Source organism: Micropterus dolomieu, linkage group LG12 (assembly GCF_021292245.1).
Source record: "Micropterus dolomieu isolate WLL.071019.BEF.003 ecotype Adirondacks linkage group LG12, ASM2129224v1, whole genome shotgun sequence".
Lineage (NCBI taxonomy): Eukaryota > Metazoa > Chordata > Actinopteri > Centrarchiformes > Centrarchidae > Micropterus > Micropterus dolomieu.
Window position 1 is genome coordinate 30,904,069 of NC_060161.1, and position 25,442 is coordinate 30,929,510.

General features: G+C 38.5%; 2 protein-coding genes across 8 annotated transcripts in view; one reads left to right on the forward strand and one right to left on the reverse strand.

Annotated features, from left to right (window-relative positions):
• LOC123980359 overlaps positions 1–16,045 on the forward strand; it is a 42,193-nt gene extending 26,148 nt beyond the window's left edge. For 2 of the 3 annotated variants that reach the window (XM_046064713.1, XM_046064710.1), the window contains one exon: positions 907–1,568. In XM_046064713.1, coding sequence (XP_045920669.1) covers positions 907–959 — 53 coding nt within the window. In that variant the 3' untranslated portion in view covers positions 960–1,568. Of the gene's footprint in view, positions 1–906; positions 1,569–15,673 lie in introns of those variants that run through there. The other variant, XM_046064711.1, reaches the window with a different exon arrangement.
• LOC123980366 (myelin-oligodendrocyte glycoprotein-like) lies at positions 4,160–7,524 on the reverse strand. 5 transcript variants are annotated; one of them, XR_006827475.1, is made up of 5 exons: positions 7,309–7,524; positions 6,464–6,832; positions 5,427–5,507; positions 5,149–5,307; positions 4,160–5,021 (listed from the first exon to the last, which is right to left on the reverse strand). XR_006827475.1 is itself a non-coding variant. In XM_046064723.1 (5 exons), exons 1-4 carry the CDS (start codon positions 7,427–7,429, stop codon positions 5,216–5,218), a joined length of 663 nt encoding a protein of 220 aa, XP_045920679.1. In that variant the 5' UTR covers positions 7,430–7,524; the 3' UTR covers positions 4,160–5,021; positions 5,194–5,215. The 5 variants fall into 5 exon arrangements, 4 of the variants coding, with proteins under 4 accessions (XP_045920679.1, XP_045920678.1, XP_045920680.1 ...); XM_046064723.1 differs by having other exon boundaries at positions 5,194–5,307; XM_046064722.1 differs by having other exon boundaries at positions 4,160–5,122; positions 5,194–5,307.
• Positions 16,046–25,442: the final 9,397 nt, after the last annotated feature.

A 25,442-nucleotide genomic window follows, 5' to 3' on the forward strand; every position in this document is an offset into this window, starting at 1 on the left:
CTTCTGATTGGTTACTTCAGTCAGAGTAAGAATCATCTTTAATCGCCAGGTATGTGTACACATACTGTACATACGAGTAAGTTGACCCAGGTCACATACTCCAAGTGTACACACACAAAACAAGCATAAACAAAGAGGACAACAAGCTCAACAAACTAAAAAGAAAACAAAAAAACATTTGTAGACAGGAAGACAGTAGTGCAGTGAAATAGTGCAAAGGAAGCTGGAATAAATTAATATTCTGTGCAGTAATTATGCAGTATTATTATGTACATGAGGCAGGTGGATGTGATATAAAGTTTGTTCAATATGAAAAATACTCAATTACTAGTAAGTAGTAAATATACAGGTGGATGTTAGAGTCAGAGAAAACTGCGGTCTGTCTGCATCCTGATATTTTCTTCTCATTATGAATCATCTAACCGCCACATAAAGTCAGGCTGTAAGTTGTGAGTTTCAATGTAAGCATCAATAGGACTGATATAATAAATTATCCAACTGAATTTAAAACACATTTTTGTTTTATGCACAATTTACTTCTCTACTGCTTTTGTGTTTCCTCTAGTTCAGATCATTTGGTTATTTACCAAATAAACACTGATGATATTAAGTCATAACCAGTTAATATTAAGAAATGGCAAATAATAATAATACCGAGGCTGAATGTACCCCAAAAAATATTACCAAAATCTGATCTGCATACCACAAATAAAGGGAAACCGCCGATTCAGATCGGATTACATGTCTGATTGTTCTCTGACAATAATGCACCCTCAACATTCATGCTACTGAAAGGCCTGGTGTGAACAGTGAAATAAAGGCCAGTGTTTCTATTATTTTGTCCACCTAATGACTGTAGCACTGTGCCTCACTTGTTGATAGTTTGTTTGTGTCCTTTCTCCACAGATAGAAAAGCTGCACTGACCTTCTACACTAAAGTGACAGCAGGAAACCACTGACAGGAAACTGCAGCACCAGTACTGTAAAAATCATTTAGAGGAAACAGAAACTCTCAGTTTCATTGTGTAATATCCAGAATCGGAGATTATCTGTTTTTGGAGTCGCCCCCACTAACTCGTGATGAGACACTGAGTTTCTTTACAGATATTTAAATAATGATGTTTGAATCCAGCAGATGACTGTAAGTCTAATATTCAGCTCCTGAGAAAAATGTCTGTCTGGTGCTGGACAGGTGGTGCAGTTCAGATCTAGAAAACAATGATCCAGAGTAGACGTAAACTGTCCACACAGCTGACGTTGTCTGTGGAGACCAACCCGTTCTCACAAACCAAACAAATAAAAACACTCATTGTTGACTTTTTGGTAGAAAGTCCAGTTTTCATCCACGCCAAACACCTCCTTACTCAGACTTTATTGTACAAATTATAGACCGCTACGGGGCTCTATGGTGCGTTACAGAGATCTTGATTATATGTGACGACTTGGAAGTGAGAACGGGTTGTATTTTTTTGTCACTCTGAGTAACACCTTTTCATTTCTCTCATTTCTGACCACAAAGTATGAAATGTGTTTTGGAATCTGTCTTTAATAAAAATGAAAAACTAAAATTGTCTTGGGGGAACTTTTGTTTCACATTTGCAAACGGGCTCAGGATGTACAGAGATCAGCTGAAGCAAAGAGTTTGTGAGAATGTGTGGGATGAGCAGTCGCACAAAGGTGACGACACGTCTCTAGTTGGTTTCTGAAATCAACAATCTGGGGTTGTCTCATGTTAACTGCAGCCAGGCTCCTGTGTTTCCTGTCCCCCAGCTTCCCATTTCTAAGTAACGCACAGCTGCTGTGGAGGAACCAAACTAAACTTTAACAAAGAGAGCCAAGGTCAAACTGTTTAAAATATTTTTCTCAGTCACACAGGTGGATAATTATATAGCTGATGGAACAGGTATTTCCTCCTGCACTTCATGTTCTGTGTGACGTCAGATCAGACAGGGAACTCCTTATAAAGTAAAGTAAGTCTTTTCAGTCTATAAAGTCTTTTCATACCTGAGTTGATCCCAAAAACAAGCTTAACAATCGTATCCCACACTAACTATGTGATGTAAGATCTGTACTTTCTATGGTCAGAGATCTTTGTCGTGTTTCAGGTCACCTTTGATCTGCACTTTCCTCCCACAATATAATCCCATCTTTATGATCTCTAAACTGTGAACATACTTGTTCCATACCTAAGCGTAGGCAGGGACTAAACACTGGGATGATTTATTGGATAAGAGACGTATAAACATTTGAATTAAAACTACTCTACAGACAACTAAAGGTGCATCTATTAAAAATAGTTCATTGTGAGCAGTAGAACCAGACTGAGAGATTAAAGGTTCAGGAAACCTTTGCAGGTGTTTTGAGTTAAACAGCTGATTTGAGTTTTTCTCAGGTCGATATTTGTGTATTATAAATTACACTAATACATTTTGAGATCCTGGAGTTTTGATTTCCATGAGCTGTAAGCTGTTAAAAACACAAAAAAAGTTTTGAAATTTTCACTTTATGTGTAATAAATCTAGAATATGTAAAAGTTTCAATTAACTTTTTCACTGCAGTAGAAGTTAACGTGTGGATTTATGGTGAGATTTCTGCCTGATCACAGGTGTTGACATTTAGTTTTGTTTGGTGGAAAGGTTCAATCAGAAAGTTTACTTTCCCAAACAACAGACACAAAAGAAGAGTGAAGACTAAATCATGTATGTTGACTCAGCAGGGATGTTATTAAATGAGTTGATCTACAGGAGAAACATATTTTAATGCTCAAAATCTTCTGTGTGAGGACCCCCAGACTAAACTTGGAGACATTTGGAGCGTAAAGGACCAGGTCAGAAATCACTGTGTGAGCTCTCCCTGAGAAAACATCATGCTTCTGTAACAAATACAGCCACACGGGCTCACGCGTCTACTTCAGATTACCATTGTCACTTAACACAGTCATCCAGAAAGGCAACCTTAAACTGTGTTACACAGGAGCAAGTCATACATCAATTGTGTGCAGATGCGCCGCCATGTTCTCTGGACCCGAGGTCATCTCAGATGGACTGAAAGTGGAACCATGTGCTGTGGTCAGATAAGTCCACAGTTCACCTAGTTTTCGTGAAAAATTAAAATGGCCGTCCTCTGCTTATCTGTAACTATGATACATGTGAATTCCATCCAGTATGATTTGTGTACTTGATTTAGTATTGATTGTATTGACAAGAGGTACTGTAGCTTGTGAAGAGATGGAACGGTAATGGTGAGCATAGTTGCTGTCCAAGGTCAGGCTGCAGGATGAGGTCATCAACAGAGCAGCTACGATTGGCAGAGATGAACCGTTCACCTGCAACTGAATATACCTATTTCACGCAGTATTTGCTTCTTCAGCCTTCTGCTTTTGTGCATCATTTTTTTGTTAGTAGCATTTACACAATACAGAGTTACATTTGTTTTTTTAAACCTTTAAACACAGTCTTGTGTTTTACCATGCATGAGGATAAGTCATTAACAGAGAATATTATAAATCAAAAAGACTGATATCTGTGATTCTGACCCTGGTGTTATGAATTAGTTTTGTCATATTGCCCACAAATTATTCGGTGAAGTACTGATGAGAGAGGGACTTATTCCACTCGTTTCACTTCTTGCTTGAAATGAGCCACAGGGAAGGGGATGTGGGAAGGGGCCCATAGAGAATGCTTCTGTACATGGCCAAGGATTTTGTGCTACTCCTGCAGACTAAACACTGACTAAGCAGTGATGATTTTAAAAACTGTGACTCTGTGAAGATAACAGCAGATGAAAGCTGGGGGAAATAACAGTAAAACATAAAGAAATGTTCCCTCATTAGTGTCTTGTGAATGTGTTTTTAGGAAAATGCAACATTTGATCACAATATAAACTGAAATGTATTTCAAACTTGGAGTCTCAGCATCAAGTTATAATAGAGGTATTAAATTAAAGCACATAAACATTTGAACTAATTCTGTACCACACAGTGAACCTGGGGACAGTCAAAAACACATGCTTCTGAAGGTCTGAATATGAGTGTGAATGGTTGTGTAATGAAGGTCTTTATTATAGGAACTATTTTTGATTGTGGTAGCCTACATTACAAATTACATTCATCGGCACTCTTTGAGAAAATGGTCAGAATTAAATCACACAAATCCACTGACAATTTCACAATAATTTTAGTTTTTTATTATTTATTATTTAAGTATACATTTAAAAAAAAAAAGATCAATAACATTCAAGTTATTATGTTCTTGATATTTACATAATGTCCCCTTTTTCATTATGTCCGAGTTGAAATGAATGTAAGAAGCAAGCGGGAACCAGATTTACAACCAGCGCTGTTGATAAAGATTAAGAGTTGTTCACTTTCTCTGGTGAGTACATTTGTTTTAAGTCCGTTGTTCACTAGACAAAATTGTCATCCCTGTTAAAATGACAGTTAGCGTGAATTACAGATGCAGCTATATGCAAGCTAGCTAGCTCCAAACAGAGCCGTCCGCTGCTGCTGGTTGCAAGAACTCAACATGGCAGCACCCTATCGGCCAAACTCAAGGCTTCAAAACGGTAGTCGACAACCCAATGAGTGAAGTCACGATGACTACGTCCAATTCTTATATAGGCCTACAGTCTATGGTAAGAAGGGATTAGTTCCTGTCAATCTGTGGTGCATTGTGGTACTTGTAGTCCTGCAGAGTGTCCACATCCACCGCATGGGTGGAAACAGGTAGAGGGATTAGGGATGTTTTCCGTCTACTGAAGTCCACCAACAACTCCTTCATCTTACCTTCTGCATGTGGTTCAGACTGCACCCCTCAATGTAGGAGTCCACTACCTCCCTTTTCTCAGCCTCCTTATCCTCACTGATGAAGCTGAGCTCAAAATAAAGATGTGCTGGAGTACTCCACACAGCTGAGGTTGATGCCACACGCAAAGCCTTTTCTGGGGAGAGTCTACTCAGTTTCCTCCTGCTGATCCAGTGGGTCCACTTGTGGCTGGAGGTTCTGCTGCTCTGAATCCCCAAACTGATGAGACAGATCCAAGAGAGGAACGTGTAGAACGGTCTCATCTCCGTTAACATCAAATACCAACGAGATCCTCAGCAAGGCACCTAGACTGGAAGTGGCTGGTCTGGGGTTACTACATACATACTGTGGAAGCTGGAGGGACAAGTTGTTTGGTTTCCTTCTGACTCACATTTAGTTTTTGAGGCTTGTGTTTAATCACAATCGACACCACCACAAACTACCAGGACAAGTAAGACACAGAAAACCACAGCTGGGATCCAAACGCCCTGATGGGATCGAGCTCCTGATGTGAAAAAAGACAAACGGAGACAAAAGTTACGGTAACTGAAATACAACAGATACATGAATATGAACATGATTCAGCACTAATTATGTTAATTCTTTCTCTCCCCCTCTCCTCACCTTGAACATCCGTCTCCTCCTTTCGATCTGGAGTTTTGACATTTGTGGGAAACAGCGGAGCCTCAGTTGTCGAGTTTAGATCTGAAAAAACACTAGATTTGTAAATCTTTACAAAACAACAGAATAAAAAGAGAAACAGATACAGGATAACAATAATTTCAACTTTTTGAGAGTCTACGGTCATACTAGCAGCTCTGTGAGGCTGTACTGTGCCATCATGGAGTCACATGATTAATCATCAGATTACTGTTTTAAAGGCTTGCTGGTTATTTATACTGTTTTGGTCACCCCTCCTAAATGAATAAGTTAGCTTTCATGCCCCATATTTTAATTCTTACCAGTCAAATTCTTCAAAGTGTAAACTTCTTGGAAAATTAAAGTGATGCTGATTCTACGACAATATGGATTTTTACCGTGTACTAATTCATAGAGTCTAACAGGCTGGTAAACTCAGGATCCTGTCTACTCAAGATAAATTTGATTTTGAAATGTACTGGTGTTACAAAAGGATACATTTCTTCTTTTCAGAAACTTTCTTTAAAATATTTAAATAATGTCCTTAACGTTAATATAGTTCACTTTATTTGTACCACCCTGATATGTGCACACGCCATGTCTACCACGCCTTCAACACTTTTTACAACGTATTTTTACAGTTCTAATAATGATATAACGGAAGGAAATTACTATTATCAAGTTAAAGCATATTTGATTAAATAAATAAAATAAAAAGTTCTACATTAAAATACATTTCAAAATAAAAGCTAATGTGTTCATTTACACATTAGTTAACAAACAGCCAGATGTTCAAATCAAACATCAGCTCTTGTTTTGCTCTGTAGTTCAGGCTCCTCTTGCAGTGCGTGATATTAAATGTTCATCAGTAATTTTCTGTAGCGATCGGTCACATGAAGCAGTTAAATGCAAGCTGTAAACATTAAAACTGTTTTTGAGAATGACTGTAAATTTGCAAGGGAACTATAAACTTATAAAATGTTTATTTCAGCAGCAGAGTTAATTAATCTAAAGAAATTTACCAACAACAATCCTAATAATCGTAGCCCTCCCCAGCTGTGGGATAACACATCTGTAGCTTCCTTGGTCGGAGAGCTTCACGTTGAGGATCTTGAGTGAAGCGTTTCCGTGTTTCAGCTCGTCTTTGAACAGCGTCGTCCTCCCAGCGTATGACGACATCTTCATTTCCTCTACATCTTGGTTGTCATGGTAACGGTGAACATACTTGTACGGACTCAGTGGATCTCCAGGGTCAGGCGGGAGGTCGGGACGCCACCACTCCACTGTCAGGTCCTCCAGGTTCAGCAGAGGCTCCAAACGACACGGCAGGATGATGTCATCACCCAGAACGACCACGATTGGCCGAGATGAACCGATCAACTGAGGCTGACCTGAGAAATGGAGGGAAAATAGAAATCTTCTTAAAAGTTTTTTTTTTTAAATTAGCATACTGTTATGATTATCAGAAGCAAAAATATAATTACAACTATTATTTTTACTTCCAAAACTTTTCCAGGAACAGTAACTGTATTTTAGATCAGCGGTGTTACAGAAGATTTTGAAATAGAGCTGCAATTAACGGTTATTTCCATCACTGATTGATCTGTTACTTTCTTCATTAATCTTCAATTGAAAATGGTGAAAATGCAAATTATAATTTCCTAAAGGACATATTTTATATGACCAACGGCCCAAAACGTCAGTTATAAACTTTTCTGGCAGCAGACTTATACTGAACCAGTTATTTAAACTGAAAAATGTATTTATTTTTGTAAGTTTTTAGCAAACTGAGCCTTTTATTTTAATATCAGTCCCCGCTCAGTGAAGTGGGACAAACTAATATTAGTAGCTAAACATATGAGCTTACCTAGAACGGGCGTCAAGCCCACCGTACATACCAAACATACAGTGAGAGTCCAGAATGGAAATAAGGTAAAGCCAGGCAAGAAGTTCCCGAAATGAACCATAACCATCCAGGTGGTCTTCATGTCCAGGTTTTCATGAACATTCTTGTAAAGGTGCACGTCATCACCTGGAGCAGCGATGATTGGATGACGTGAACCGATCACTCAAGATAGACCTGGAAAAAGGAGGGAACATTAAACCATTGACTCTGATCTCCTGTGTATTGAAACATTTTATGATGATTAACCAACATTACAATATTAACTAAACTGTTTCAGTATTGTATTGTAATTTATACTACATTTATACTACATTTCCAGGAACAATAGGCCTAAATGTATTTTACCTCAGCGCTTTGGTGGCTCATTTGTGCCATCAGCCATCAGATTCACAGTATCAGATTGTACATAATTAGCCCTATTGTTTTTGTTCTCATTATTCTTTCTTTCTTTCTTTCTTTCTTTCTTTCTCTCCATTAAAAGTGTAAAACTCACCAACATTGGAACGTAGGTTGGAAATTCCACCCTCATGGTGGCGTTATAACAACCAATTTCACATTTTTGCAATTACCTCGAAAACGCCTTTGTTTAAAGTCTTTAAGTTTTTTTTAACTTACAACTGTGGCTGTTGTACTTTGTGACACTTGTGCAATGTAATGGAAATGTATGATGCGGACTGTGCGATGCATGCGAGTGTGAAGTCTATATATGTTACTGTTGTTACTGGAGCCTCATGCGGCACTATTGCCCAAGACAAATTTCCCTCAGGGGACAATAAAGTTGATCTTAATCTTAATGTTAATCTTAATTTTAATCTCTGGATTCATCTGCATCTTTGCTCCAATGGTCTTCTGCTCAAAAAATGTCAAATAATACGACTTTTTACCACTTTTCTCTAAAACCTATTTTTGTGAACTCGTCCCAGACGGTTTCCCCATTCGACCTGAAACTTTGGCAGGATCATCTACGAACATCGCTGATCAAAAGTTATCAAAAGAATTCTGATACGTCAATTTGGTTTTTTCCATAAAAAAATTTTACTTTTTGTCTTTACATACAATTTTACATAAATGCTCATAAATCTGCAGACAGTGGTTAGCATTGTCACCTTACAGCTACACTTGCAAAAAGTTTATAACACGTGTAATTCGCTGCATGGATTCGTACAAAATTCGGTTTGTACGATCTCGGGTCACTACTCAGTTGATGTATAAAAATTGGTAATGACCGTGGCTTATTACAAGAAATGTAAATTTCCAGACATTTCTCATTCCAAACTTCAAAAAATCTAAGAAAATCACCAGTACTTTAGAGAGCTGAATTTTTTTTCAGCACATCCACTGACATGTGACTAACGTTTGCATCAAACTATGATCAATTCAGAAGTCAGTCACTATATTTTTCAGAATATGCTCATTCAATTAACATCCATATCTCCACAAGTCTTTCATCAAATGCTACCAAACTCGACAGAGTCGTTCTCCAGATGGCCAATATCAAGTGTTTCAAAGGGTTTTCAGGTCGGCCAAACGGTGAGTCTGCAGTGATATTCAGTATCTTGCTATAAATTGTACAGTATGCACAACATCTTCTTTTTTGCTTAGTCTTGGATTAAATGCCATCAAAATAATTAACAACACACCCAATATGATGTGTGATTTTTTTCAGGATTTTCTCACCAACATCTTGTCTGTTGTAAACGTTTTAAGTTCAAATTGAGAAAACTAACCGGGTCTGGCACATGTGACGTCCCTACCTCAACCTGTGAGAATGTGTGTGGAAACAGCCTTTCACCAGTAGCCCAGTCAGTATGTCACTAGGGTTCAAATTCCCTTGGTGACCGGGTCATTTTTGCTGACAATAAGGGTTTTTCAGATCATAGTGAGACAAATTTCTATTTAGACTATTTTATTCGGATCAAGCGACACTTTCTTCTTAGTTACGTACATATAATGAACCTCTCTTATCTCAAGTTGATGCTGTTAAAATCAAGCATGCGTTTCCCCAATTATCTCAAAATATCCAAATTCTGTCATCACTTTAATCTCTCAAGTCATCTGCATCTGTTCTTCTCCTCTTCGACTTGCTTGGATCCCGATCATTGCCGCATTGCCGCTGGACAAAAACTCACCAAAATTGGCAGGAGGGTTGCAAATTCCACCCACTACTCAGGGAAAAAAAATTAGCACTTACATGGCAAGTATGTAAGTATTTAATAGCTTGATTATTTTAAATTGATCATCTGATCGATTAATTGACTTTTTTTCTCCGTGCTTAAAATTAGAGATTGTGATTTTTGTAGTCCTTCTGACTGTCCCGGAGAACAAAATAAAAGGCTTTAGCTGTTGGTGAAGTGAAGCGGTGCATTTATTCAGTATTCTAATTTAATTATATCTTTATGAAACAGTTTAACATATTAATGATGCAAATCTCACAATGGAACCAAAGTTGAGTCCTGACTTGGTATCCGAGAGAACAGGCCTCATGTTTCCTGGTTTCATTTCAACCCGTCCTGCTTATCAGTGTCACACTCTGCCTGTCTGCCATGCCGTGTTTTGCAGTTTTGTGTTTAGTTAGCATTATTTTGGTCTGTCGTCTAGTGTTCGGTAACCCTTGTCTTGTCTGTTACCCCAGTGATCCCTCTGCATGTCTGTCTCTGTTTTCCCCTGCTCTCTCTCCCTGCCTGTGCCTTGTTAGTCTCATGTCTTTCACCTGTGTTGCTCCCACCCTGCTCGTTAGTCCCTGTGTGTGTATATATACCTGGTGTTTCTGTCTTGTCCTTGTCGGGTCATTGTATGTTGTCACCCTGTGTTGCAGTGTGTTCTCGTGTTGTCAGCCTCACTCGTTATTGGATGTTGGACTTCTGTTGGACAACCTTTGTTTTTGGACTCTGTCATCAGCCACTCAGTTTGTAAGTGTGTTCGCCTTTGTTTGTTTATTAAAACCCCTTGAACCATACCTGTACTATCCGTGTCCAGCATTTGGCTCCTACTACCTGCCTCCACACGACAAACCGTGACAATCAGGAGGTTGGATGTGTCTCAAAAATTTGAAAAACCACCACAAGATGTCGCCTTTTGTTAAATGACACTATTCAAACTGTGGCATGTGAGCAGACGACTGAACCAGAAATCGACGGCGTAGCCCCTTACCCTATGGCGTAGCCTGATGTGCACCTCCTCAAAAGTGTAACTACACACTGAAGTGTAACTGCAGAATGACGGGTACACCAACGTACAAGTATAAATGCCTGGCTACGTGCATAGCCTACGGTGTAGCTACATACTACAGCGCGACACTGGTGGAAGCTGTGATAGGAATCAAGCGAACCTGGTCTCGCGCAGTGGGTGGCAGACAGTTTGTGATCGGCTAACTTAGCTTGTAGAGTTTTGCAATATAAAAATGTATAATATGAAGCCTTGTCCTGTAGGGAATGTGAGCTGCACAGAGCTGCTGAAGTTATCGTGAGGATTTGTGAAGTTTTTTCACTTAGTTTTGTTTTGCACAGATCTCATCCACACAGTCCCAAACGGGTTATTGTTGAATAATTCCTAGATTGGTTGGTTCTTTTCCATATTTATACATTTTGTTGGTTTACAATATGTTATAATTAGAAGTGTTTGTAGTGTAGCCACCGGAAGAATGACTGTGGTCTCACAGGGTAAAAGTGTTGACCACTGCTGACCGGCCGGTCCTTATTTCCGACCCGACAATGTGTCTGTCTATCATTCTATCATGTCAGCAGTACAAGTAATGAACAGCAGATTATAGGTCGGGGAGGTTTTGACAAATGTGTGATTAATAACACAACTAATTGTGATTAAATAATGAAGTTGTTCTCAAATCTTTTCTGGAGATATCCGATTACACAGATATGCGTGGCAGAGTTAGTTTTGAACATTCAGTCCAGGAGTTTCTAACGGAATTTAAAAGAATTAATTATCCTTGGAGGTGAAAGTGTACATATTTAAAGAGGAACTTCCCCAAACAAAGACACAACGAAGAGGGAAGACTAAATCATGAAAGAAATACAGAATGCCTGAAAGCCATACACCTACTGAATTATATCCTGGTACATTTTATATTTTAGTCACCTGCTGCCTGAGTTTTGTTTCTGTTGACATAGCCTAGATAAAAACCATTTCCTCCATAGATTGATGCAGAAAAGGCAGGAAATGCTGCAGAAATATTCACCAGAATGCAGGAAATTCAGTGTTTAATGCTAAAAATTTGCTGGGGGAGGACCCCCACACCCCCTCCCCTCAAACAAGTGGCTCCTCCAAAGGAAAACCTACACTCTTATCATGAACTAACCTATAAAATTCCATTCATTCTCTAGAATTAAAAGAAATACAGTCTATGTTTTGACACATCGATTATAGGGGGAAAGACTCCCCAATAGCTGGTTTTGTCGACATTAAGAATATCATGTCTGGAGAGACCCTCACAGGGTACATCAGGCTGAGGGAAGTCTGGACAGAGCTAATGAGCTGAGTGTGTACTTCAATAGGTTCAGCTCAGATGCCCCCAGTCACACAGACACCACACCCTCCAGCTGCTCCCCTCTCACACCTCCTCAGTGATCAGGACCAATGACACACACCACCCACACCCCTCAACCTCAACATCTTTCCCCCCAGCAGAAAGCATTGTGCCCCTCTGTACCTCCCCCACTCGCCCATCTATCTCAAACAGCCAGGTTAGGAGGCAGCTGGAGAAACTGCGCTAGAACAAAGCGTTTGACATAATGTTAGCCACTGGAAGTCTTTAAACCACTGTGGTTGAACGGACCAGATTTTCTGTGTTACACTTTGTACACGTCTTGTACCCGAGAAAAATTGCTGGGTCATTTGGTTAGTGAGACTTTGTCAGATCCCTGCAACAGTCACTGGAGCAGTGGACTTCTGCCAGACTTGTATAAGGAGAAGACGTGGAAGCTGGGGGCTCTGGAGCAATGGTTTCCTGGAGGAGCAATGACAGCGACAGAACAGGCAGAGTGGTCAGTGTTAGGTGGAGCCAAGGCAGAACACCAACTGTAGACTAAATTGATGACTGGATGAGACCAGACACAGTGTGTCACGTTGGGACAGCCGAGGCAGTAGCGGTAATAAGCAGCTCCAGCTTTTGTGTGGGAAATGTTTTCCGATCAGCCAATACATTTTTAGATAGAATAATTTATTAATATAATAATTTATATTTTACACACACACACACACACACACACACACACACACACACACACACACACACACACACACACACACACACACACACACACACACGGTGATGGCGCATAGATAAGATGCTTGCCTTTGGTGTGGGAGACCTGGGTTCACTTTCCACTGTGAGACATCCACCATTGTGTCCCTGAGCAAGACACTTAACCCCTCGTTGCTCCAGACCTCTGACATGGATAGCAAAGTCGCTTTGGATAAAAGCGTCAGATAAATGTAAATGCATTGGCTGTTGTTTAATGGCTTAAACAGCAATCAGCAATTGATCAACACATCACATCAATGTTATAACGGTATTTTTAAAGTTACAGTGAAGCCATAATGAATATAACAACTATTTTCAATTCACATTTCATTTCATAGGCTACACTAGCCTCAACTATCAGGAGAACAAAGGACACAGTCGCTACTTAACTTATTTTTATTAAACTGATTATCTCTTGGGTGGAAATTCAAATGAATGTATGAAAAGTTAACTTTTAATAGCTGTGAAACAAATGAGCTTAACATTACCTCCAACATGCTTCGTCCAGACTGCAGAACTCAAACATACAGTGAGAGTCCAGAGCGGATCCCAACTGGCGTTAAACTACAGAACAAGTCACACTCACTGTACACTCCTTATAACGTAACTAGGAAGCGATGAAGACGAGGCATATTCTGTTTCCATGATGAGTGGGCGACTTTTCTAGCTTCTAGAATCAGAACCGTTAAATAAACAAATACATACATCCTATTTAACAGCTCTGGATACCATATGATTCTTCACCACGTGATGCTTCCGGGCCGACGTGTCTCTGAGAGATACTGTATAAGCTCGACTCAGACAAGATAAATAACAGGCTCTCTGAATAAAGATTAAGGTTATAATAATAATAATAATAATAGTAAGCTGTGATTTAGGCCTAGTCAGTCAGATCTAGGGCTATGTCAGTGTGAGAAATGCAATATGTTAAGAATGTTGCAAAAATGCCATAAAAAACACAAAACATTTACCTAACATTAGTATAAATGCTAAAATAACTGCGTCTTAAAATATAATGCTACAAATTGGATAAGGCAAGCAATATTCATACCCAAGGAAGACACAGTATCTTTTTTGTTATGAAAGATTATCAAAATTAAAAACCTGCAGCATGAAATCTAAAACCATGATGTCCACTTCTGGTTTATATTCACTCTGGTTGACTGATATATTTAGTTGCACAACAGTGGTACTGAGGTTATCTCTCAAAACCATGTGACCACACATTCATTAACTCACTATTTATTACTAAAACTTGTAAAACCGAAACTGCCTCTGCTCTCACACGGAGGGAAATCTGATGTGGATTTAACAGCGAATATCGGTCAGTGGGTCCGGCTCGTGGTTCCCTCTGGAGTAAAATGACGCTATAGGTTACTTCTGTCTTACTGAAGGTCGTGGCTGTCACATTTATACCAGTGACATGTAAAAGCAATTGAGTGACTTAAAAGAGAAAAAGGTAGGTTAATTTACAATGTGTGTTCTTCAAAAAACCACAGAACACTGAAATCAACGGATGCTCAGGTTGTTCTGTCCCCACATATGTTTTAATAGTGTAATTCTGTCCATCAAATCCATTTACATTACTCATTTGGAAGATGCTTTTATCCAAAGCAACTTACATTCCAGGAACAACATTCAAGCATCAATGGGGAAATACCTGGGGAAGGATGAATAAAGTTGTTTTTACCATAATGTATTGTGCTCGCTTGTTATGGATGTAAGATTCAGTCTCACTACCTTTTGTACTGCGCTGTATGCACATTTAAAAATCAATCAGCAAACATTTAATTTATTTAGGAAGGGCTTTGGTTGTAGTTAAATCTTGCATGCAGTACATTAAAGCTGGTCTCTGCCAACGATGTCACCCTCCTGTTATTTTATTTAAAGACAGATTAAAGATGGTGGTTTGGTCCATTTTCACCTTGATAGACACTGACAAAGTATGCATCTTTGACTGAAATAAAGTAGTTACATTTGAGAGGGAAATGTTGTCGTCTGGCAGCTACTCATGGGTAGTAATTACTTAGGCTACTAATGAGTCTATCAGTTCTATACATATGGGTCATACAAGGCTGAACCAGGGACCGGGACAGAGGACTGTCAGCTTATAAGTTATAATGCATAGTTCCAATGATCAAACAGTATGTAGACACAAGGTTTAGAAGTGGAAATAATTCATCTATTTTAGTTAATTTACTATCAATACTGTATATTTACAGTGTCACACAGTTTTTTTTTTTTTACATGTTTAAATATGTGGTTGTGCTCAGTTTAAGTCCTCCTGGCTTCTGATTGGTAACTTCAGAATCAGAATCCCCTTTAATGAACAGGTATGTGTACACATACTGTACAAAAACAAGTAAGATGACTCTGGTTTTACATTACACTCAGTACACACACATAAAACAAGTCAAGACAGGACAGCAAGCTCAACAAACACAGACACAAACTACATTGTACAACAAAAGTAAACAAAGACACAACCATAACAAAAAAAACAACATTTGTAGACAGGAAGACAGTAGTGCAGTGAAATAGTGCAAAGGATGATGGAATAAATAAACAATTTAGTGAAGTAATTATGCAGTATTATGTACATGAGGCAGGTGTATGTGATATAAAGTGTGTACAAAATAAAGCTACTCAATTACTATTAATTAGTAAATATACAGGTGGATGTTACAGTCAGAGAAAAGTGCGGTCTGTTTGCATCCTGATATTTCCTTCACATTGAGTCATTTAACCACCACATATAGTCGTGAGTATCAAAAGTAGCATCAATAGGACTGGTATAAAGTTTGTTGTATGCTTTATTTACTTCTCTACTGCTTTTGTGTTTCATCTAGTTCAGATCATTTGGTTAACAGATAATAATATAAAGAAATGGCATATAAAAGTAGTCTAAGGTCCACTTCAGCCTGATACATTAAAATTACATGTGAGTCCTTTTGAGGCCTGTTGTGAACAGTGAAATAAAGGCAAGTGTTTCTATTATTTTGTCCACCTAATGACTGTAGCACTGTGCCTCACTTATAATAATAGTTTGTTTGTGTCTTTCCTCCACAGATAGAAAAGCTGCACTGACCTTCTACACTAAAGTGAAAGCAGGAAACCACTGACGGGAAACTGCAACACCAGTACTGTAAAAATCATAATTTATGCACTAGACAGAAGAAATTTTGTTATGTGCTTTTAGAGGAAACAGAAACTCTCAGTTTTATTGTGTAAAACTGTGTAATACAGTTCGACAGTTAGAGGGCAAGAAAAAATGTCCAGACTGTTATCAATCAGTTCTTCTTGTAGGATATTATATATGTGTACCTGTGTATTTTTTCTTTTGTTAATTAAGTGTAAAGTTACAAAATTACATCAGTTGTTAACTGTTACAGAAACAAATGTTTAAATGGCTTGAACTCATTAAATCATGTGATAACTTCAGGTCTGTTTAGTTGTCCTGTTTTCTTCTGGTCTAAAATCGACAGAAACCTTCAGTGTGAAAACAAACAACATAATATTTAGCTCAGGACAGGCTGCAATTGCATTAAATATTTCAGTAAGTACTGAAATAGCAGCTTCTGTTCCGCAGAATCTGGGCTGGATTATGTTTACCTCAACACTTCCTTCCTGCTAATGAAAAACACACAAGGACACAAAGGATTGTGAGTAAAACCTGCAAAGATATCTATATATCTATAGATAGATATATATAGAGAGAGATAGATAGATAGAGATATATAGATGCATTTGATAATAGCAAAGTTTGCATGACGCTAACATGTTGTACAGTAATAATGACAAATAAACAACCTTGTACCTTGTTCTACCCCTCTGGTCAGTCATCACGCCACTACAAGTATTGACGTGTTTCTTTTTTACAGTAAATTAAAGGTTTGTAGTCTATCAGAAGGCGATGGTGAACATAAACGTGAGAAAGTTTAATTTCTTCTGGAAGTTTCTTGTAGCTATTTGCTGCTTCTCCATGTTTTCTTTGACTCTGAGGGCTCTAGAGAGTTCAACTGGAAAAACCATTAAGTGATTTATAGATGAGCAGCAGTATTTGGATATCAATTCTGTGACACACTGAGAGCCAGCGCTGAGATTTCAGAAACAAGCCATTTTGTAACCAAAACATATTTAAAATTATTTTCATTTGTTCATTGGGTCATGTGAGTTGACTGAAATTGCCTGGACTACTTTCCCTGCATGTCTGTATGCGCAGTAATTAGATCCTGAGGCAATGTTAACAGGAAGTAGTTGCAGTTGTGTTTGTGTATGCCAGCTCAAGGAGATGATTTGTTTAATAAACATCTGAAGAAATTTCTATATAGTGAATATCTTTTTGTGTTATGAACACAAAGGTAGAGCATCACACTCAAAACTGCAGTACGAAATTAAAAACCATGATGTCCACACTGTGTTTCCTGGTCTGTGTTCAGCGCTGGGGTTTGGGGTCATCTGTCAAAACCACATAACCACACATTAAATAACTCACTATACATAATTAAATTATTAAAATACAGAACTCAGATGCCTCAGCTCTCAAACAGAGAAAAATCTGATCTGGATCAAACACTGAATGTGGGTCAGGTTTGTGGCTCCCTCTAGTGGAGTAAAATGACACTACCTCAGTCTGCTGACGCTCGTGGCTGGTAGTGTAAAAGTATAAAAATCACAAAACAATGAAATTAAAAAATGTATATAATTTATCTAGAAATCTGATTCATGACAAAACATGGGAAACAATGCAAATTAACTCAGATGCTCAAGTTGCTTTGTCTCCGCAAATGTTTTTAATGTTGTAATTCGGTCCATCACATCCATGCCGATACAGTATCCATACATTAACACTGTCATCAAATTATTTCCTCTACCTGGCCTTCATCACATGTTTGTTGAACTCGCTGAGCTGCAGAAACAAAAACATCCCATTTTATCTCCACAACAACACTCAACAGAGAATGATGTGACTCACTTTTAGCCTTGTCTCTGTTTGTGAGGCCCAGTGAGATGGTGGACGGCAGGTAGGGAGTTCCCACCAGCAGAAGACATGTGAGTCTGGAGACAGACAGAAGGGGAGCTGCAGGAGCATCAGGGCCTGCTGACCCAGACTTTCAACCAGGAGACAAAAGTCAACATTAAATATTTTTATGTAGGCCTAAGTTACATAAATTGCCCACACGTTAATGTGTGTGTTAATGTAGGCTAGTACTGAAGGCTATTACGTTATGAGTTCTCAGTAGCTGTTGTGAGCAGGCCCATCATCCTACCATGAAGATGTACAGTATCTCAGCTTTTAACAATTACCATCATAAACTGTATGAGTATTTATGTATTCATTTTTATATGAATATATAAAAACCTGTCTCAAAGAATGACCGGCTAGATGATGAGTCTCTCAGCTGCAAGAACATCCCCAGTTTTAATAGAATGGAGACTTTAAACAAATAACCAAATGAATAGCCTAATGCATTAATCTAACTTTTACTTACTGTTTAATAGAATGTTTGAAATTAATTTAAATAAATTATCACAGTGGATCAGTAAATTCTGTGTAGAGATTTATTTATAAGTATTTTCCCGATATTTTCTTTATTTAGTCATTTAGCTCTTTATGAATAAATATTACATTTTATATGTTTATGTGAATTATTGATATTTCTATGAAGGCTACATTTTCTTATTTAACTTCTTGTCCATGCGTAAATTGAGGTGATTTGGGCTTTTTTAATACAGGTGTCCCACATTACAAAGTGACCTGTCTCAGATTATCTTGTTTATGTTAAAACATGCACGTCCCCTCTGGGTATTATATATCTACATTCTGTCTTCTGGTGTGGTCTCCTCAGGGATTTCAGAGTGGTAGTCAAAATTGCAAACAACTGAATTCATCTGAATTCATCCCAGTTGTACTTTTATCTGTTGTAGTGTAATAATTGATTGGCACAAAGCAACCTGCAACCAGTAGTAAATTTTAGTTTTTTAATTTGTTTTTTCTCCACATTGGAAACACATTTAATTATGATCACCATGACAGAAGTAAACTAATCACCATTGGAAAAGAAAGGACTGAGTGCCGTGGAACTGGAATCGCTAACTAGCCACAGCATATCCTGTCAAAAACAACCAGACCAGCCAGACAAAAGGTCTAATCAGGAACAGAGGAAAGAGAGCGGGTCAAGAGTCAAGCTAACCCAGGTTGAATTTAAGGCTTTACCACTTCCCAGATTGCTCTTGGCTAATAGACACTAATCTTGTCTAATAGACACTAACAGTTCTCAGGAGTCTGGTAAGACAAGAGGAGGAGGACTTTGTGAGAAATTTCAATAATGCCATAATACAGATACTTTGTCATGATTTGTAAGGCGTAGTTTTGTTGCCTTATCCTAACCAAACTGTGACCTTTTACTTAACTTAAGAAACTACGACAATGAAGGTCCGGTACACACCCTCCAATTTTCATCTACAGTATGTTGTTTTGGAAGTGAATGGCAAAAAATGTATTCTGTCTTTTAAGTTCTTCTTCATGAATATTATTAGTGACTGGTAAACAATGAATTGGTGCATTACCGCCACCAGCTCGTATGGAGTGTGGATCTAAAGATTAGTCCTCATAATATTTATGCATACGTAAATAAAATAAACTCATATCCTCTCAATCATATTTTTTAGTATAAGATACTGAAAAACAATTCAAGTGACTTCACAGAATATCTATTAAATCAAAGTGGACTTTAATCATTTTGAGGTTTAGAACTGAGTGGCTTCGTTCTTCTTCATGCTTCTTACAACATTGGTTCTCAAAGTGGGGTCCGGGGACCCCCAGGGGTCCTTGAGAGGGTTCCGAGGACTAATTTATTTTCAATATCATTCCATCCATAACTAACACAATGACAGGATGCATTAAACTTTCTGTACTAAAGCATATTTTTTAAATACAAAGCTCCCAGCAGGTGAAATATTCCCCCTGACCTAGGGAAAGGGGGGGTCATGGGGGCAACACTGACAAAATCCACATCAACTCCTGGCAGTTTTTGACACATTTTTGTGCTGACCAAAAATCCTCATGAGCAGCCGTTAACCTGAACATCAACTGCAATATAACATTAACTGCCGAAAATCCTACTTTTCATGCAGTGTGAGGACGTGTTGCCATTCAGTTGAATATTAATACAAAACAATCTTGATTAATACAGCTTTGAATTTCACCACAGCAATGTCTGCATTTAACACATATGTTCAGCTGCTTACACAGAAATAATTTAAATCCATTCCTCATTATTTCAGGTTTGACCTCCTCTGCAGCCACACTGAGCACGAGATCTCAGTTCTTTCAGTATAACCACATCTCTCTGAGGTGCGTGACACTGTCAGACTCCAGCGGCTGGAGAGTGAGAAGAAAAACATCCTGTAGGAAGTCTGAGGTGTGCACTTGCACTTTGATGCCTACCCATCAGACACTGGAGTGTACTGGTGTGGGTCTGAGCCGGGGGGAGTACAGCAACACCATCAACATCACAGTGACAGGTAATCCTAAATGTGCCTACATATTCGCAGCTATGAATGTTTCTTTGCAGCAAGAGAATACAAGTGACCTAATATTCTGCCCACAACACAGCAGGCTACCAAAGTTTTATGTATATTGTGGGCTATAGTGCAATACAAGGGAACCCACTCAGACCTCTTTATTTGCCACTAAGTGCTTGTCAGTACCGTGCTTTCATGCCGAGCTTTACTCCGAATGAACCCAGCATGGTGTGCTATTTAAATAATGAGCTCGCCAAATAACTTATAGCCTAAAAAGTTCACGTTTGCTGTGTACCATTGGATGTACTGACTGATCAACTATCATTGAATCAATTTGATACTGAAGAAATCTTATAAACTGGAGGATTGTGAGGCGTTCCTGATCCTTTCCCAGTTGCTAGTGAGTAACAAACTGAACTGAACCCACTTTTGTTGATTTTCAAGCTCATCTTAATTATAGGCCTATTTAATCAGGCACGACCATCACCCAACTGTATTTGCTGCAGGTTTATCAACACACACATGCTACACTAATCGGACACATTAAACATTAAAATCCATATTTTTCTGTTTTGGTTATAAAACAGATGAAAACAAAAAACGTTTGTTGTTTTGTTTTCGGTTTATCTATTCTTCCATTTTTGTTTTAAAGTGGAAAAAACAAAAAACAACTGGATTTGAAACTAAACAATCAAAGAATGAACCATACACGGATTAGGATGGCTCTGAGGCCGATCTGCACAGCTGCTGGGTTCACCAGTGACATGCATGAAATCACTAAATAGGTTTAGGCACACACCCCTGTGAAGGTTAGGGTGCTAGGCGGGGCTGTCAACACCTTTAACGGTAATATTGTTAGCGATGTAGTTAAAGCTACTACGTAACTTAATAAAAAAAAATCAGTCTTGTTTCACACGGTCTTCTAAATGAAAAGTGGCCACCAAAACCCAACTTTCTGGCAATTTATTTGACCGTCTGTCATGTGTTCACTGTGAGGCCACTAGAGGTTGATGCCACAATAAACGTAAACATGAATCGTAATTTTGTGTGGCTTTCTGTGGAGGACACATCACAAATTGGCAACAGCTAAACTAAAAAAGGTGGCTTTTTGTTAAATAAAGAGCAGAATGCAAATGTCTGTGCACACAACTTCATATGTTTGTTTTTATTGTGTGAGGAGTGAGATAATATAAATAATAAAAAAAATTGTATTAACTGTGAAATCATCACAGTGCAGAGAAAACAATAGACCTATACAGAGACACACATTCTTGTCTAAGGTGGTTGTGATCTGCATGGACTCAATCTACTCTCAAGCAGGACAATCAGAGCAGAAGTCCAAAACTTCTGAAGTGAAGTTAAAATAGATCACAAATCATGCAAAAATAAACTATCATAAAAACTACCATGTAGAAAAAAATAATAAAAAACAGTGATATATTACTCATCCAAACATTTTTTCTAACAATAAAATCAAGTTCTGCCTAAAACTAATCAGAATTTGATTTGTATTTGGTTTTTGGTCCAGCCGCTGTAGAAGTATTTTGTATGTGTACCCTACTCTCTGTTTGTCTTTAACAAACAACAATCACAGTTTCAGACTCTAGTGTCCAGATGTTTCACATCTTACAGAACTGACTACCACCACATGTGGTTTTCATTGTGAGTGAATCAAAAGGTTGTATGATAATAATATTAATATATTTTAATTACAGTATAGTATTATTAAAAACAGATGTGATTCTCAGGGCGGGAAAAACAAGGTAACACGAAACAAAAACACTTAAAACAGAAACACAATGAGAAAAATAAAAAAACATAAAGTAATATAAAAAAGAAACAATGTAATGGAAATTAAAGGTCCAGTGTGCAATATTTCTGAGGATTTATTGACAGAAATGCAATATAAGATCCATAACTAAGTTTTCAGTGGTGTGTAAAGACCTTACATAATAAATAGTTCTGTTTTAATTACCTTAGAATGAGATACTTATATTTCCGTACCTGTGGGCCCCCCCTTCCATGGACATCGTCATGTTTCTACAGAGCGCTGTTTGTCGCTACGTTCTCCTTGTTCTACTTCTGGTAGAATTCAGGCTGTGCAGACACAACGTTGAATATGTTCGAAGAAGAAGAACAAGAAGTAGTAATAATAGACTGTGGGGGTCTGCAAATAAGTTTTGCATCAGAGCAATATTTTCAACCATTAGATAGTGGATGAGAATATAAGCCATAATATTGACTTCTATTGACATGGTGTGCAGTTAGCTCAGTTGGTGAAGTGCAGGACTCGCACCAACACACTCTTGGCTTTCAATTTCCATGTTATCTGTCAGTGTCACAATAATACATGGTTTTACTGAATTTTTCTTAATATATCTACCTGTTTCTTGACTGGCCACTCTCTGCTGCCTCAGAAGAGACACTGATGGGGCCGACAGGCTGGGTTGATTCGGGCCGGGCTCGGGTCTATTTCTTTTTTGATAGATCTGGCTCGGGTTCATTTAACTTCTCTCCTTTCATTGTGCCCTTATATGTGCAGAGCACACATATGCTTCTGTGTGAAATATTGTTGTATTCAGTGTTTAATTTGTACCAGAGCTATAGCTGGAGTGCTGCTGCGACACCTCTAAAGTGCGCTCAGTCACAGCACCGCCCTTCTGCACAAAAAAAAAGATTTCATCCAGCCTAATAAGGTAAGTAATGGATTTCCTTATTTACTATTAGATTGGGCAGCTAATAATGGTTTCTGATCGCCTTTAAAAACACTGTGCAGGTACGCCATGCATTTAAATAATTAATTATTTCATTGTCAATTATTAATTAATTATTTTTGGCGGATGGCACATTTCACACGCTCCAGCACCTAATAATTTATAAATTAACCACTGGTTGTATTGAGTATATTCTAAATAGCCAAAGCAAAGAGAACTTAGGCTACTTGTGCATTAGGCTACTATACACGTGACAGTTGATCAAGCAAAGAAGTGAGAAGTTGGAGCATTTTGGGCCCGTGCCGGGCTCTAGTAGATGGCAGTGGTAGACTGGACAGATGGTTGCAATTCAGAACCTCACCGCTAGATGCCACTAAATCTTACACACTAACCTTTAAATCTCAACATCTTTTTAAGATTGCCACCCTAAAACAATGTGTGTGAAAATTATTTGTATGGTTACTATTATTGTCATTGGATCATTTTCCATTTAATTATTTTTTATTTCCTTGAGGATTAACTTTGTTTCAACATGATATAATTTGATGGCATATAAATAGCACATCACTTTTAAGGACATTTTGCGTGCCATATCAATGCATTTTAAGCTTTTTGCGTGTCAATTCACACTGTTCACTGGAAGGAGGTTAACCCTATTTGCGCAGCTGTAGGGTACCAGGCTCCAGTACCAAAGAAACTGCAGATCAGCACTAAACCTGACACCTCGGTTCTGCACCATCAGCTGTCACAGTAAACTCATGTTAACTAACTTTCTCATCAGTGTGTCTGCATTCGTAGCACCAGTGAGACAACAGCACCATCATGAGAAACAGGAAACCTGCTGTCACTTGCATCAAACATACAGTGAATAAAACATGTAACACTTAAATGCCTACATTCAGACCTCTAGTGACAATTTGAACTTTGAGAGAAACATTATAAATGTTTTTTTTTTTTTTTACATTATCACACAAAAACAAATTTTGTTAAAGACAAATACTCTGAGGAATAGAGAGAAGGAGTTGCTTTTTGGTCCAGCAGGTTCAAGTAAGTCTTTGAATGAAGTTAATTAATTAGACAGTTTAATATTGTCCTGGAGAGATACTAGAGACCCGAAGTATGCACTGGGTATTATTTTTATGAAAAAGGATATTTTAATGGAGGCATATGACAAAACATGTTTGAATAATTGGATGTACAAAAATCCTTGGGTCAAAGAATCATGAGTCATTAAAAAGCAGTTTCGCTGATGTTTTCTTTGTTCAGACTCACTGTCTCAGGATAATTCTCCTCATTTTTGTCTGTGTTTGCCACGTTTCCCTCTGTGTTGTACAATAAAGGAGTGCCACTTGCTGTGAATGACAATGAGAAACTACATGTAAGGGAGTTTGTCCCAGATCAACCTGACATCGTAGCAGGATAGTGAAAAAGTTAAGACACATTGTACATGCAAGACTTCACATTGGTACAGCAGAAAAGCTAGATGCAGTCATGCATGGTGGACAACATGTTCAGCAGCTCATTTTAGAAATGAATCCACTTTGTTCACGAACAGCAACTAATTAACTGTCAACAACAAGCCAATTTGAAAACACTGCAGCCTCTCAACCCAGATGATGCTATAATGCTACAATATTGGCTATGGCTTTCCCGACTTTTTAACTAATAGCATACTCAAAACAGCAGCAGGAAGTAGCCTATGTTTTTGTACAAAACATATACAGTATCTCACAAAAGTGAGTACACCCCTCACATTTATATAAATAGTTGATTATATATTTTCATGTGACAACACTGAAGAAATGACACTTTGCTACAATTTAAAGTAGTGAGTGTACAGCTTGTACAGTACAGTGTAAATTTGCTGTCCCCTCAAAATAACACACAGCCATTAATGTCTAAACCGCTGGCAACAACAATAAGTACACCCCTAAGTGAAAATGTCCAAATTGGACCCAGAGTGTCGATATTTTGTGTGGCCACCTTTATTTCCAGCACTGCCTTAACCCTCTTGGCCATGGAGTTCACCAGAGCTTCACGGGTTGCCACTGGAGTTCTCATCATAGTGGAGCTGGTGGATGTTAGAGACGTTGTGCTCCTCCACCTTCCATTTGAGGATGGCCCACAGATGCTCAGTAGGGTTTAAGTCTGGTAACACGCTTGGCCAGTCCATCACCTTTACCCTCAGCTTCTTTAGCAAGGTAGTGGTCGTCTTGGAGGTGTGTTTGGGGTTGTCATCTTGTTGGAATACTGCCAGTCTCTGAAGGGAGGGGATCATGCTCTGCTTCAGTATGTCACAGTACATGTTGGAAATCATGGTTCCCTCAATGAACTGTAGCTCTCCAGTGCCAACAGCACTCATGCAGCCCCAGACCAGGACACTCCCACCACCATGCTTGACTGTAGGCAAGACACACTTGTCTATGTACACCATACCTAGTTGCCGCCACACACACTTGACACCATCTGAACCAGTTTATCTTGGTCTCATCAGACCAAAGGACATGGTTCCAGTAATCCATTTCTTGTGCATCATCTTTAGAAGAGGCTTCCTTCTGGGACGACAGCCATGCAGACCAATGTGATGCAGTGTGCAT

What these genes read in the sequence shown, in the direction of transcription:
- LOC123980366 (XM_046064723.1), bottom strand. Translation starts at nt 7,429, where the DNA reads ATGAAGACCACCTGGATGGTTATGGTTCATTTCGGGAACTTCTTGCCT. An exon ending in GGGCTTGACGCCCGTTCTAG is followed by an intron (nt 6,833 to 7,308) that starts GTAAGCTCATAT and finishes TCCATTTCTCAG; the next exon opens with GTCAGCCTCAGTTGATCGGT. An exon ending in GATTATTAGGATTGTTGTTG is followed by an intron (nt 5,508 to 6,463) that starts GTAAATTTCTTT and finishes GTGTTTTTTCAG; the next exon opens with ATCTAAACTCGACAACTGAG.